Source organism: Pantherophis guttatus, chromosome 5 (genome assembly GCF_059756535.1).
Source record: "Pantherophis guttatus breed Tessera chromosome 5, ASM5975653v1, whole genome shotgun sequence".
Lineage (NCBI taxonomy): Eukaryota > Metazoa > Chordata > Lepidosauria > Squamata > Colubridae > Pantherophis > Pantherophis guttatus.
In genome coordinates, this window is record NC_142067.1 from 41,379,792 (window position 1) to 41,395,662 (window position 15,871).

Genomic DNA, 15,871 nt, shown 5'->3' on the forward strand with positions numbered 1-15,871 from the left:
TACTTATCAAATTTCCATCCATACAACTCCCAGCCCAGCCAGCTCATAGCTGTGATTTTTTAAAGACAATGGTTGGTTTCATAGAAATTGCTAAACCGTATGGTAGTTTATTTGGTTTTGGTTTAATGTATTATGGGACATACTAAATTTGTACTAAGTTTATGACTTAAACTCAACCGTAATGAACAAACCATGGCTTAGCACAATGTATGACTCTAAACCATAGAGTTTGATAAAGAGCTAAATGTCCACAAGGCATCTGCTTTTATGAACATTGTAATTATAGACACTGTTACAATTGATACCAATACCTATCTAACAATTAACAATGTAGTATCCAACATTATCTAAAAGATTAGATTTCTTTTCTGGAGATACTGATCACCTCATTGATAATCAAATAGAAGTTTCTAAAGACCAGATTTCAGCTTTCAATTTATGGGTAGGAAAATAATTTTTCTTTTATAATATACATCACTGGCACTGCCACCCAAATGCTTTCAATAAAATCCAGCACACTGCAGAAGTAACCAGCAAAAAGATTCCCCTCAGGAAAAGTGATGGCTAGAATCATCTTCATTTTAGTCTTCCCTGACCTAGCATCCTTCCCATATATAGGGACCACAATTATTTAGACAGCGTGTAGAGTTCCAAGAACTGCCTTCCAAAACTTTTCTGGATTGTGAGATTTTTGGAGAAGGCAATAGCAATTTATAGCATGAAATGGCTTCTAATTTCAGAGTAGTTTCAGAGTATTTTTAAAAATAAAAAAGAGAAGAGAGCATGGCTTTGCACCCTTTGCTATGCTGTTTGCTTGCAGCAGCCTCTTTGGATTAAAATGTACAGTTCAAAATGAAATACGCTTTTGATTTCATTGGAATATGGATTGTGAAAATGTGAAGCATGTTAAAAATAATGAGAAATGAATAAGACATGTAGATAATATATATTTAAACTATTAAAGTATAATACAATGTAATGAACAAAATGTACAATACAAAATGAATAAGACATGTAGATAATATATATTTAAACTATTAAAGTATAATACAATGTAATCATTGTCTTTCTTTTAAACAGCCAGCAATGGGTGACTGGAGTTTTTTAGGGAACATCTTAGAAGAGGTGAATGAACACTCCACTGTCATTGGGAGAGTGTGGCTCACAGTACTCTTCATTTTCCGAATCCTGATCTTAGGAACTGCAGCAGAATTTGTATGGGGCGATGAACAGTCAGACTTTGTTTGCAACACTCAGCAACCAGGTTGTGAGAATGTGTGTTACGATGAGGCCTTCCCTATCTCTCATATCCGTCTGTGGGTTCTCCAAATCATCTTCGTCTCCACTCCTTCGCTGGTATATTTGGGCCATGCTGCCCACTATGTAAAGGTGCAACAGAAAAGGAAAGAGCGGAAAGAAGCTGAAAGAGCTCAGCAAAGAAAAGCAGAGGAAGAAAACTCACCTCTTAACCAAGATGACGGCAACTCTGTTTCTATGAAGGATACAAGCCACAGAGGGATCAAAAAGTTCCATCTTGAGGGAACCATTCTGAGAACTTATATCTGTCACATCTTTTTTAAGACCCTCTTTGAGGTTGGGTTTATAGTGGGTCAATACTTTCTGTATGGCTTCCGAATCTATCCTCTCTACCGCTGTGGCAGATGGCCTTGCCCCAACATTGTAGACTGTTTTACATCCAGGCCTACTGAGAAGACTGTTTTTATCATGTTCATGTTGGCTGTGGCATCAGTATCCCTTTTCCTCAATCTTGTAGAGATCAGTCACTTGGGTCTCAAGAAAATCTTGAATGCTTTCAAAAAACCAGTGGAACAACAACCTGTGGAAATGCCAGAGACTCACCTTCATTCTATTGCTGTTTCATCTATCCAAAAAGCCAAAGGGTATAAATTGCTAGAGGAGGAAGGGAAGCAAGAATTCCATTACTTTCCTTTGACAGAAGTAGGAGTAGAAAGTTCATTGCATGACATGGAAGAGAAGAGTAGCATTGAACACCTGAAAAACCTCTCCAGGACATTTAATGAACAACTGCACTCCTACACACACATAGACCAACTGGACAAGGAGAAAGGAGAAGCAGAGGAGGAATCAGAAGAGAAGGAAGCTGAGGAAGCTGAACCACAAAGGTTAGAACTGTTAACGGAGAAAACAGAACAAGAAGTAGAAGAAAAGGCCATGGAGAACGAGTTAGAACCACCACAGCAGAACTTGCCACTATCATCTGCTGATGTGACAACTGACACAAGACCCCTGAGCAGGTTAAGCAAAGGCAGCAGTCGGGCTCGGTCTGATGATCTGACTGTATGAGTAGTGACCTAAGAATCCACCCCCCCTACACTTACATATATACACACCTCAGATGTCTGAAACAAGATGCTAAAGTGGTCATTTTAATATTGTTTCTTAATATTTATCAATGTTTTAGCTAGGAAAAAAGTACTATGAAAGTTAACTGTTTTATCATTATTGTTTTTCATGATACTGGTACTAGTTATCATGTTAGTCATGTAATGCAACAATGAAATGAATTCTTCACTTGAAATGATTTCATTACTATAAAATAAAATGCACTATAACAATATTGAGATACAAAAAAAACCCACCAACCACTGAAAGCAATGAGGAAAACAAATGTAACAACTGTGACTGCAACTGTTTTTATGCTCTCCTTTTCTTCTAGCCTTTGGGAGGTGTTATTTCTCTGATGGTCATATATAGAGATAAATTGATAGCTTGGGGCTTTCGCCACCTTCCTTGTTGTGGAACTTAAATCAGTTACCTTTCAAAAGGGGTTTTAATTCATCTCCCAGTGAATGTACAGAAATGTTTGCTTATGGAGACAAATGAGGTTTACTTTGATAAATCAGCATAGTTCACAGACAACCTAACTTAGCTACAGAACCAATATTGGTGATTGTGCCAGACAAACTGTTGGCATAATCAAAATATTTTTTTGGCGATCTGCTGATTTGTTTATTTGATTGTTTCTCATCACAGGACAGGGATAGATGAAAAACATAACCTAAACCAAATGTGAAAAATATAAATTATTTCATTTGAACTTCTAAAATGTACAGTGTAGTAAGTAGTAAATGCTTGGTTAAATGGGTATCTTCAACCACATGGGAAGAGGCTGTACTGGTGTAACACCTACCCCACTTTGAGCTGTTCCAGTTTTTGGAGAAAGATAGATTCCTATTAGATCATTAATGACCACATTAGAAATGGAAGAAAATACTGGCATTTTACAGTATGTATTGAAGTGTGCTGTATCTTGTAGCTGTAATATATTATGAGCTCCAGGAGAAAATGTGCATTTTAATGGTCCAAATTGTATTATATAATGAAAATGCCATTTGCTTATTATAGGTAGCTGAAGGCTAAATTATCCTTAGCTAAATCATTTTTAGCAAATGGAAAGTAAACCCCCCCCCTGAGAATATAGACTTGAGTTATAATTGTATTCCAAATGATACCTTATTCTGCTTTTTGCTTGAGAGATATGTGTTAAAGCTGAAGTCCTAGTAATATATTTCCTACTGTGCTGATTGCATGGCCTATTTTGCATAGCCTTCAAGTCATTATTCTAGTGGTTTGGACTGATGCAGGACCAGTGCAGAATGAAGCTGGTTGGATGCATTTGGATAGACCCCTTTAAATGTTTTTGTTGAAGCAAACTGAGATTTACTATTCATTATTCTGTTTTCAGCAGTAGAATGGGATGACCATATTATTTGGTAGAGTAAAGCAGTCTCCTTGGCAGCCTTCCTGCCACTTAGGAGAACAGGAAGTAGCAGTGAGGTGACAAAGAATATTATTATGTCCTTCAAGGTCCCATCTCCAATACCGAAATAAGATTCAGCAGCCATCTGATAGCTGTGCTCTCTTGCTTTCTCTTCTGCTAGCAATATGTCTTAGAATAATGATAGAAACAAAAGCTCTGGGAAACTCCTCAGAAAAAGCAACACATTTATCTGGCAACCAAAGCCATCTGTTTATCTAACAGCAGATTACTAGGACTGAGCAAAACTTTCCAGAGAAATGATTCACAATGTGCAGAGTGATACAAAGTAGTTTTTGATTTAGCAAAACACTTGCTCATTTCCCACTTTCTTAGGAAAGCTACTATGCAAAGAATCCAGCTGCTTTAACAGTCCCAAAACAGATGCTTTGTTCAGCAACCTGCACATTGCAAAACACCTCTTTGAAGATTTTGCACAATCCTCTGAGATATAGATATAGGTATGTGCCTGAGCAGAGAGAAAGAGAAATTGATTTCTTGAAAATGTCGATTTTTATCTTGAGATCTAAAAAAAAATATAAAAAAAATCCCTCTCTCTTATTGATTTGGTGAAAATATAACTTGCATATGTGTAGCAAATCAGATCTTTTTAAGGCAGTGGAGACTAATACCAACAGAAATGTGCAGGTATGCACTTTCATTGGCTCTGTTTTTTCAGCCCTTAGTGGCTCAGCAAATTCTCTCCAGTCCGGAAACAATGCGAAGGGAGGTTTAATCCATTTCAGAAAATCCCTTTTGCATAAACTGCCAACACACCCAGAAAGGATCCATAGAATTTTTCAGCAGATTAAAGGCATAAGCACCTAATTCAGAAGTCAGTTGAAGCCAGGGATTTTTCTCCATAATCACTCCCATGATCTGGGATCAGGACATTAAACCTCAACAAATTACAATGCACTCTATTAATATATAGATATCATCCTTTATCATTTTAATCTTGGAAGCAAGGAAGGGGAATCTCTTAAATGAAGCAAAGAAGTTTAAGTACATGTAATGATGATTCAATTTTTTAAAAATTATAGTACTATTCTATTAAAATTTTCTAGTAGAATATTCTATTGTTCTTTTATTAATAATAAATCTATTATTTCTGGAATTTTGAAACTTGGAAGCCTCACAAAGGGTTTGGGGACATCAGAATGTTAAACAACAACAACAAAAGATAATCTGATATAATATATAATACATCCACTTGGAAGTGAGGGAACAGGTAAGAAACACAGCAAATTACATTTGAATTTTCCTTAGATGGCCAAGCTGATTTATTTGATAATGGATTTATAAGCTTTTGAACAGGTTTTTAAAAAATTACAAAAAGATTAAAATAGGAGAAAAAATATTTAGGAGGAAATCAAAAGATAAATGACTAGTTCCATCCATGACATGGACACAATTTTTATCAAAAAATGAGAAAACAACTTGAGTACTGACAATTTGCAGCTCATTACAATTTGCTGTTCATTACTGTATAATAAGTTTAATAAATAAGTTTTTTAAGGGAATGTTTTTATGAAAAGTTTTAAGTACAATAATAAAAAAAATAAAAAAAAAGAAAAAGTGCAAAAAAAAGAAAGAAAAAAGAAAGAAAGAAAGAAAAGAAAGAGGAAAGAAAACCAAAAAAGCAATTTCCTTCTTTATCTCAACAAGTATCAACAATTTCACTATCTCTTCACCTTTTAGTTAGGAATATAAAACTATTTATCCCAATCATCATCATCATCATCATGGTTTTTTACATAAAACAATCTTTCTCATTAATGCATTCAAAAGATCACTATCCTCTTCAGAACTTTAACAAGCCTCTTTGGTAAATCCATCAGGAAGAAATTATTCCAATTATTGTTTTCAATTGGCATTTTTATTTCCTTCCTAATTTTTAGAGGCTCATCCCACTTTCTTGCACATCCATTGATATATTCTTGCCCATTTTGTTCTCCTCAAACACCTCAGATATGATTCCCCCCCCCAAATATTTTTCTGTAATGTTTTATGATGTAACATCATCTGGCACAGGGTGTTCATAAAAATATAATGTAGCTGACAATGTTAATTCAAAGTCTTTTTGCTGTTCCTGAATGCCATTGTAAGCTACTTGTTTCCAATATTGAAAATAATTTTTCTTGTTCACAAAAATGTATTTATTCTTTGTAATTAATGTCAGTCAATGTTTAAAATCAAATAGTCCAAGTTTTTCTTAATTGGTTTAAGACTGGTTTAAGCAAGACTTCAGTACTTAGTCTTGCTTTTTGCCATTCAGTTTTGAATTCTTAAGGTTTTTAAAGATACAGTGTCATTTTTTTTTATATTAAGGATTGAAGGCACTCATGTGTTTCCAGCCTTGACATTTGAAGATGTCTAACTTCTTTAAAGCAGTTTATAAGCAATTTCTGAAGGTGGTTAACAAAAGAAGTTTGAATTTAGTGTCCTTTGAAGGCTTTGACTGTGGCTGGAGCAAGAATTTCCTGGTTCCACCACCCTCCAGAGGCCATTGCCTTGCAGTCTCCTGGTGAGGAGCAACATGGGCAATCTCACAACCTTTTTTTTTCCTTCTGAGAGGGTCAAAGAAGCCAATCTATTCATCAGCTCCTTGTTCTTAGTAGCAAATGTCAGCTCTGAAAAATGTCTTCAATACACAATTTCTTCACTGGAAATGTGTAGTTCAATAAGTAAGTTCAAAAATTAAAGTACTATGAGTTTAAAAATTAATTATTGAAAATACTGTTTTTGTTTTTAATGTTTGTTATTTCCTCTCAATCACTTTTTATATTAGTGTTTTTAATTTGCTTTTTGAAAAATGTTGAAGATTTAAAAAAAAAAAACCTTAATATACAAGAAAGTAATCACAGCAACTGTATAGATGTAATTCACATTCTAGTTACTATGATGTATAATTATAAGCAAATATATAAATCTGATATTTAAATCTCTGCATATTATTGACACTTGAAGTCACTAAAGCAACTTTCTCTAAGATTATACCTTTGCTTGCTGGGGAGAGTTACTGGGTTACTGGGGAGTAACTGTACGTGCAAACCCTTCAATGAATTTTAAAAGAATACCTTGGAATGTAAACAAAGAAGACTGTAGTACAACTCTTTATTTTTTCATTATAAATATTTAGGGTTCAATTTGCCTCAAAGCAATGCTAACAACTCAGTAAAATAAAATGATTTAAAGGGACAAAATAAGTCAAAATACTTTATACTGCATATCTGAAACTCAGTAGCGAGATGGCTAGATTGACTTCCTCTAGAAAAGAATTTGACACCTAAGAAGCCTATAAAGAAAGGTCCCTACTGTTTGTATCCACAGTGTAACCTCTCCTGGTGGGGAACATCCAGCAGGACGTCTGCTGAAATTGTAGATTACGGGTAGGCTCATTTAGGAGGAGGTGATTTTTTTTTTCCAGGTATCCCTGCTCTGAGCCATAATGTATATGGCATTGTAGAACCAGACAACTTGCAGTAGCAAATAAACACAGGCACTAGCAGTCACTTTCCCAGCACTGTTTATAGCACTTAGTGAGAGATGATTAGCTCCTATTTGATCTGAGAATTCCAGTGGCTCTTATGTACTCATGCTTATTAAATGTAAAAAGGTATCGCTGAAGGTGAAGAATGCTTGATTGCCCTTCACATATGTGCCATTATTACATATATGTGCCAACATTACCCAGACACATTTTCACTCCACAAACCCTGAAAACTATATTTGTGTCCCCATGAATGTCCTAACTATTGACAGTTGACACCAAGTGCTAAGAAACCTTGTGGACTGACCAATGTTCCTTTCAGGTTCTCAATGGATGAATGCAAAAATGGTGCTTCAGTCAGTCCCGTGTCTATCTTCTTCTTAACCTTGGCATTCTTACTGTGCTGCAAAAGGGCCTCTGCGTGAGAGAGTGGCAAAGCTACCCCTTGAATTGCTGGGGAGGATGGGGAATAACAGCAAGGCATCCCAGGGCTTTGATTTCAGTTTGGAGGTAAGAATCAAAGGACTTGGCAGACAGGAATAGACATTTCTGCCATTGGGAATTGACTCACCCTGCAGCTCTAGACAAAACCCTGCAATCCTACTTTCATGGCCTTTTCCTTGGAGCAACAATTCATTTCATCAGTTCAGAGCTGCAAATTACAGTGTCATAAATCAGTGATTTTCTGGGGTCACAGAAATATAAATATCATATATGTAATATGTAATATGCAAATATCATATGTGTAACAAAGGCCATAGATGCCATATGAGGAATATAAATAAAAATATCACAGTTGCCAAATTATATTAGTTCAAATATAGGAAATGACTATGGGTAATTTACCAGTTGTATACTGTATTATACAATGCAATCATTCCTGGAGTTGACTTCTACTAAACAAAATACAATGTTTTGTGAAGTAAACAATGTTTAGAGAATGATATATTTAGGTTGTAGGGTTTTCTCCCCATTATGATTACAGACACTGGAGAGTTCTCTTTCCTCCAGTGGAAAAGGACCAATGAAATTAAGCCATTCATGTTTTGGTGAAGAACAGAATTAGTTTTCTGAAAGATTTATGATAAGTGTATTAAATTAGATTTTGTACTGTTTCCAATTAGTGAAGTGAATTTGAACTGAAGCAATTCTTAAATTAACTTTATAGCCATAATGCTTATATGTCTTAATTGTATTTCATTTATTCCCATAGAACTTTTATGACATACTATTATTCAGGCACCACAGGTGTACAGAATGTTCATCAGAAGACCATTGTAATCTCTAGGAGGACAAGAGCTCATAGTTTGGCCAACATCAAAGTCCTTGAACAGGCTAATTAGCATGTAACCCACTTTGCTACATAATGCTGACAGCATGTCTGTGAGTCACAGATACCAGGTATTTCTTTTAATTTAAATGTGCTAATTTTAAGTAGTTGTAATTTTTCTCACATCAGAATTTATTAAGGTTTATTAGGGCTGCTTTGGCTATTTGAGCTATGATAAGCCTTGTCAGAAATGAATATGGGTATGCAAAGCATTACCATAGGCAGACTTGGTCAAATGTGCTATGTTTCCACCTGAAGGAACCATTCTGCTATAGCTAAGCCCAGAATTAGAGTACATAGGTGGTGTTTAATTGCTGGAACTGGGGCTCTCAACAGATAAAAGGAATGTAAGATCTCTCATGTGTACCTTTATATCTTTCTTTGGGGAGCAAATAAAACCTGTTTGCTTGCTATGCAGTGTGTGATTCTTTCCGGTCTCAAATCTGAACTTTAAGCCTTTTTGCCTAATACCAGGCCTTACTTCTGCAAGCTCTGCAAAAGAGGCACCAAAACTGGTAAGTGTTAGCTTGCTATTCAAAAAGTTATTGGTCAAGTAATCCTATTAGATTGGGCTCGTAAGTCAAATTTCAATGCACTACACTTACTTGTGCCAACATTTTCAGTACTGAACCTTACACATTGTATAATAATTTTGTAAAAGATATGTAAGATTTGCATTATCTTGCATTCTTTATTTATTTACTAAACGTGCAATTTTGCATTTCAAAATAGTCCTTAGCTTTTAACTGAGAAAGTTAGTTTTGCTGTTTGCAAAGTTACTTTTCACAGTCTTGCAGTGGTTCATCTCTTGCCTTGCTAAGTATTTCATCCCTTGTTGATTTTTTGACAAATCTCATATGCACTTCTCTTGGGAGTCTGTGCCTTTTTGCACAGCTCGCATGTATTTTAAATATTTCATCTATTTTGTTATCCATCTCCTGCTTATTTAACTTTAGAGCCTCTGCCAACAACTCTATCATCATGTCTAGAAGGTCTTCTCCTTTTTCTTCTTCAATATTCTGTAATTGTAAATAATAAGCCGCCTTCTCCATTTGGAATACTATCAGTCTTCCAGCTCCTTATTCACCTCTGTCAGTCTTGGATTTATTTCATCCACCTTTTTTTCTGCTTGTTCTGATTTCTCCTGTTTTCTGAATCCTTTGTTCATTTTTTGTTATCATTTGCTGAATATTCTTTCATTCAAATTGTGTATTTTTTTCTTCATCTTTCCCATACCACTTTTCATCTCTCCCATCTCATTTTTCATCTCATTGTGATTTTTTGTCATAGTTTCCTGTGTAGACTAAAGCATCATTTGTATTTGAGAAGTATTCATTTTCTCTTGTTGTAGCATAGTGTCTATTGATCTTTGACTTGATGGATTAGAGCACAGGTGTCAAACTTGCGGTGTCATGCTGCCATCATGTGACGTTTCACAATGTTTTTTCCCTTTGCGGAGCTGGGATGGGTGTGGTCTATGTGTGACGCATCTGGCCGGCAGGCCGTCAGTTTGATATTCCTGGATTAGAGGAAGCTAATGATGGTGTAGATTATGCTTTTTCCCCTATCTAGTTAAATTTTGAATACTTGTCATTTCAGCATCTAATATTAAGAGAGACAATCCAGTTGAGTTATTAAAAGAGGAAAGAGAAAGAAGGGAAACAAAAAAAAAGAACACAATGGTCCAAAACAGCCCACAATCACCACAGTGTCCCACGTACACAGGAGGCTAGGAAACCAATCAAAAGTTTATTTCTCTCAATCACCAACCATTTCTCAGAGTTATCTGTATTTGTAATCCTTAGGGTCAGTGCACAAAATCAGTCCATTTTGTGACTACGGTTATTTCTTTATCTTCTGTCAGTTGATATTTATAATCCAAAGGGCCCACCAAGTCCCCCATAATTCAATAATCCAATAGCCCAAAATATCTAATAAATCAAAAAGCCACTTCACTTGGTTTTAAAGGAAAACCAAGCTATTCCACTGTTTAGGCCATCAAGAGTATTTATAATTCACAAGGCTTCAAAGGGTTTCAATGTATTCACTATCTTTCTCCAGACACCAAGCAAAAACATTTACAGTAGCTGCTGTTTTATCTCTATTCTCTATTGTCTCTGTTCTCTTATCTGTAATAGTCAAAATATTTTGCTATTCTTTCCACTAGTGTAATGTCTTTTCCAGCCAGTAGGTGTCACCCTGGCACTTTCTCTTCATTTTTACAGCAAACTTTAAAAAAATCCAAAAGTTTAGTCCTTTAAAATTCGTTGCTCAAAATTACAAGAAACAGGGAAAAAAAAGAAAAAATCTTAAACAGATTATAATGTTTTTCCCTTTACTTTTAGATTTACCTTCTCATTATGATTCTCTTTTGTTTGGATCTGTCATCGGTTCCAAATCTCACTCGCCGCTATTCTTTCAGAGGCGGGAGAGTATTCCCTTCCTCCTACTCTGTAGAGTCCCACTTTTCAAAAGTGCTTTCTTGGGGATTTAATTCCATGGCAGAAATTAGGAAAAAAATCTCACCAGATCAGACACACTGTTGTAAAATCATTACTTCCTGCTTCTTTGTCCTGGTTGTCACAGCCTTAGTCTGGCCATAATGGCCGTCCTCTCTTCCGCTGGTCAGGAACGTTCCTTCAAATTGAGTGAGGGAACTGCTGTCCCATCACCATCGACAAAAGATCCTTCCTCTCTTCATCACCCCTCCAGAGTGACTTTGGCCCCGAAAGACCTCCTGGCGGATAGAAATCGGCTGGATTTTGTGGAACCCTACTAATCCACATCATCTCGCTGTGACGTCAAATGGAAGCTCTCTACTTTTCACAGTCTTGATGGACAGTAATTTTAATGTGAGCTGTATGATAAAAATAGTGATAGAAATCAAAATGTTAAATCTCTTAAGCAACTCTACTGCACAGAAGTTAGGCAAAGTAATGTTTAACAGTAATAGTAATACAGAAAAAAAATATGTTTAATAAATATGCTTAATAGATCAATGTGAATGTAGGCCTAGTAGTGCTGGAAAACAATATTTGTAATTTATATTTATTATGGCATAAAACTCCTGAGTAGGAAAAAGACACCTTAGTAATCTAGATCAGGATAGGAAATGTCCATGACAAACTTGCAAGCAAATCAGCTTGCAAACCAATTAAGCTTGAAATTCTATGCAAAAATACCTTGGGGAAACACTATTAAAAATAGGATTTACATCTCAATCAATATAATGGATTGTGCCATTAATTTATTCAGATCCATTTAGGTCTAAATAATGCAAAATTGTATTTATTCTTTTACTGTATTAGCTTATAGCAAGATGAATTGCCTTCTTAGAATAAAACGTTTAGATAGATATTTATTTATTTATTTATTTATTTATTTATTTATTTATTTATTTATTTTTCTATACCACCTTTCTCCCGTAGGACTCAAGGCAGTGTAAAGTCAAGAAAAATATAGACACACAAACATCATAAAATTGCTAATTAAAATTATTACTTAGTTTGGTCAATTAAATAAAACCCAGAATTAGATAACATTAAAAAATTCATTCACATGTTCATATGTTTAGCCCCGCCTGTTGGAACATCAGGGTCTTGAGGGCACGGCGGAAAGCACGGAGATCAGGGATATTCCGTATCTCCGGGGGCAGTTCATTCCAAAGGGTTGGAGCCCTCACAGAGAAGGCCCTCCCCCTGGGAGTCGCCAGTCGGCATAATTTGACTGACGGTACCCTGAGTAGTCCCTCCCTGTGAGAACGAACTGGTCGGTGGGAGGCTATTGGTGGCAAAAGGCAGTCTCGTAGGTGTAGATGACAGATAAGATAGACAGATATAGAAATATATATACACATACACACACAATTTATATAACCTGCCATTATTATTATTTTAAATAAATAACTCAAGATGCTTAACAAATGTAATACTTTTTTGTCTAATTTTTCCCTACAATAACCCTGTGAGGTGAGTTGGGCTGAGAGTGAGCCACTAACTCAACTCAGCTGGTTTTTAAATCTAAGATGGGAATAATACAGTATAACTCAATTTATACTGTAATAAACAATAATGCAAATAAAGTCACAAAGTCAGTTACTTTCATTTTCATTGGTCAAATGGTATTTATTTACAAGTCAAAGGAGTCTGTAGATTCACACATGTATACTAAAGCCAAAAATGTTATAAGATTTACGATTGTTATTTCGTTCAGATACATAATTATTATATTTAGTACAGTATCCCTATACCTTCTTGTTTGAATTATAAATTTTGTGTTTTTATCAGTTCATTTTTCAATTGTGTTTTATCAATGTGAAGCATAGCAATGTCCTAATAGCTAGGCAGTATAAAGTTTGTTTAGTAGCCTGTCCAACTGAGCTCACTGAATTGCAGCCTTTTCAGTTAATGAGTCCAGATTAGAAAATTATTCAGAAATATGATTTGTGTGGTTTTCTAGTTGTTTTTTCTTCTCACTTTTCCTTATAAATACTATTCAGGATAGAATACGTTTTCCATTTATGTTTAAAGTCTATACACACCATAGTTTCTATATAGATGTAAATAATATAATGATATGTCCATTTCCCCCATTGATAGGATTTTTTCTACTGGAACACTATAAATCTGAAGTCTTTTGTCCATGGGCATCAATATTTATTTTGCTATGCAGTGCATTAATAACTTTTATTTTTACATAAACAGGAAAAAGCAAAATACATTTCAGGTTGCATTTTAAAGTGATGTTTTTAATTGATAAGAGTCTATGCTATAAACAAAACCAGCTACAAAACAAAACAAAACAAAAGTATCTGGGCAAAGTTTTAGCACATCCTTGTAAAATCAGTCATCAGATATTTTCAGAGGCTGGCTAATAATTTTTGGACTTACATTCCCCAAACCTTTATATTAAGACCTCTTCATATTTAGCTCAGTTATTCTTCAATTTTATTTTTCAGCTACTTTTTTTGGATACTACATGCAAATCCATTCACAACATGCTGGTCAATTCATCTATATTATTAGCATAGAAATACTGCATTTATTCAAGCCATGTACGGCTGGTATGTACTCGTAACAAGTGGCTAGTCAGAATGCATGTAATTGGATGATTAGAAAAAGGCTGACACAAATTTAAGCATGTCTTGTGGACTGCGTCAATATAAAACAAGTCCTTAGGAAGAAACTTTCTTCCAGTGGTTGTCAAGTGTATGGAATCTTTATTTAAAGATCAATGGACTTGATTATAGAACCCCACAGATGTCTATGGGCACCACAGATTGATCATTTATTATCATATAAACTGTTATGGATTAAATTTCACCAGATATGTAGACTAAGTGCAGAGCCAACTTTTGACAGACAAACCAGAGAGGAGGTAAAAAGATAAGAGACAAGAGCTAGAAGTGATATATTCTTACATTGATAAATTGAAGTCTTTGTCTAATATGTGAGACATGGCATTACATGTTCTAGTGCAGGGGTCAGCAACCTGCGGCTCTGGAGCCGCATGTGGCTCTTTCACCCTTCTGCTGCGGCTCCGTCATTCAAAATATGCGTCACAACCGCCAATGTGTGACACCCGCTGGCATGCTATTTATTGAGCTTTTCAACCCCTGGTAGGCCAACAATGGATCAATCCAAGAAAAGAAAAGTTTCAGAAGAAAACAGAACATTTAATTCAACTACATATGCTAGTTTTGTGGCCGCTGAAGAAATAGTCAGGCACAGGAAGGGTTTTGTGGCTCCCGGTGTTTTCTTTTCTGTGGGAAACGGGTCCAAATGGCTCTTTGAGTGTTTAAGGTTGCAGACCTCTGTTCTAGTGAATTCCAGCTCAACTATTTAGTGATGAAATCTCTGTAACTGATTTTCTTAAAGATAGCGACCTTGAGATTAGTGAAATCTCCCAGAGAACTGAAATATATATATTGGCACTTCTGATGTCATACTTGTGTCAACATCTAACAGTATTTACACCATAGTGGAAGATAAATAAGTTATGATCCCGTGTTCAAGAGGCACCACTAAGGTAGATCTCCGCGCAGTTGCTAATCTTAAACTCTCGACTCCAACAGCCATTTATTCTTCCTGTCCAAAAGAAGGAAAAAAAATCTCCATCGAGGTGCCATAATTCCTTAACTGCCAATAGACTTACATTTCGGGCCTGCTCCTTTATTAGCTGTTTAACAGGCTCTAATTTAGTAAAACTGACCTCATCGTCGAGGCGCCCTTTCTCACAGGATGTTTAATTCGGAATCGCCCGCTTAAAAAATGCTATCAGAAGCTCCTCAAGCCAGGCCTTTCCGTCATTCCCGCGCTTCAGCCAATGAAAACAAGGCAATTCTCTCATTCCCTTTCCCTTCAGAGGTTTGGGGAACTAAGGCCCCTTCACGACTTGTGGACTTCAACTCCCAGAATTCCAAGGGCCATACTTCCCCACCCCCGGCCCTAATTCGACAGGCCAATTTAGGCCCGCCCACCATCCCAAAGCGCCGCCTTTAGATTCCAGATACCGGAAGTCCAACTGAATCGCGTGAATCCCCTTTTCAAGCCTCTGCGGATAAACTTGGTTGTCTTCCGCTTCGGTCGATGACGTGCTCTCTGAATCCTTTTTAGCGGCCCTTGAGAGGTCTTAGACTCCAGTATAAAGGAAAGTGAAACCTATTGCCCTGAAGAGACCTCTACGATAGGGGTCTCCAACCTTGGCAACTTTAAGCCTGGCGGACTTCAACTCCCAGAATTCCCCAGCCAGCAAAGCTTAGTGTTCCATGAAACGGACCGTTGTAAAAGGGACCAAGTGCTTCAATCTAACCCACTTCTAATTCTAACCCGTTTTCTGCCTGACCTTTCACTCTCTTAGGAGGAATAAAATAATTAGTGGAGTTAGAAGAAATGCTGCTCATTCCTCGTTTTATTAATTTTCATAGCGGAGAAATTAAAAAAAAAAAGATATCTTTCCCTTTCCCTACGTGTCTACGAAGATTCTCAGTCATCCAGGTCATGGTTGTCCCAAAGGTGCTTTTTTTTTCCTTTTCTTTTCCAAGAGGCAACTGGACTTCCTTGTTTTTCTTTAAAGACGTTTCGTTCCTCATCCAAGAACCTTCTTCAGCTCTGACTGGACGGTGGGGAACGGAAGGATTTATATTGAATGCAAATAACCAGCCGTCTGAGAGGAATATAAATCCATCCCCCCACCATCCAGGCAGAGCTGAAGCAGCTTTTTTTTTTTTTTTTGGAATGAGAAGCGAAAC

At 36.2% G+C, this 15,871-nt stretch overlaps 1 protein-coding gene and 1 long non-coding RNA gene across 2 annotated transcripts; one reads left to right on the plus strand and one right to left on the minus strand.

Moving 5' to 3' along the window:
- The first annotated feature begins 1,086 nt into the window (after positions 1 to 1,086).
- GJA8 (gap junction protein alpha 8) lies at positions 1,087 to 2,465 on the plus strand. Its single transcript, XM_034414348.2, has one exon. It carries the CDS (start codon positions 1,087 to 1,089, stop codon positions 2,323 to 2,325), a length of 1,239 nt encoding a protein of 412 aa, XP_034270239.1. The 3' UTR covers positions 2,326 to 2,465.
- A 6,007-nt stretch (positions 2,466 to 8,472) lies between these two features.
- On the minus strand, positions 8,473 to 15,127 carry LOC117663858 (uncharacterized). The gene is made up of 2 exons (XR_004590847.2): positions 14,833 to 15,127; positions 8,473 to 11,479 (listed from the first exon to the last, which is right to left on the minus strand). It is a non-coding gene; the product is annotated as an uncharacterized LOC117663858 (long non-coding RNA).
- Positions 15,128 to 15,871: the final 744 nt, after the last annotated feature.

Excerpts from the sequence above, each read along its gene's own strand:
- GJA8 (XM_034414348.2), top strand. The coding sequence starts at position 1,087 with ATGGGTGACTGGAGTTTTTTAGGGAACATCTTAGAAGAGGTGAATGAA.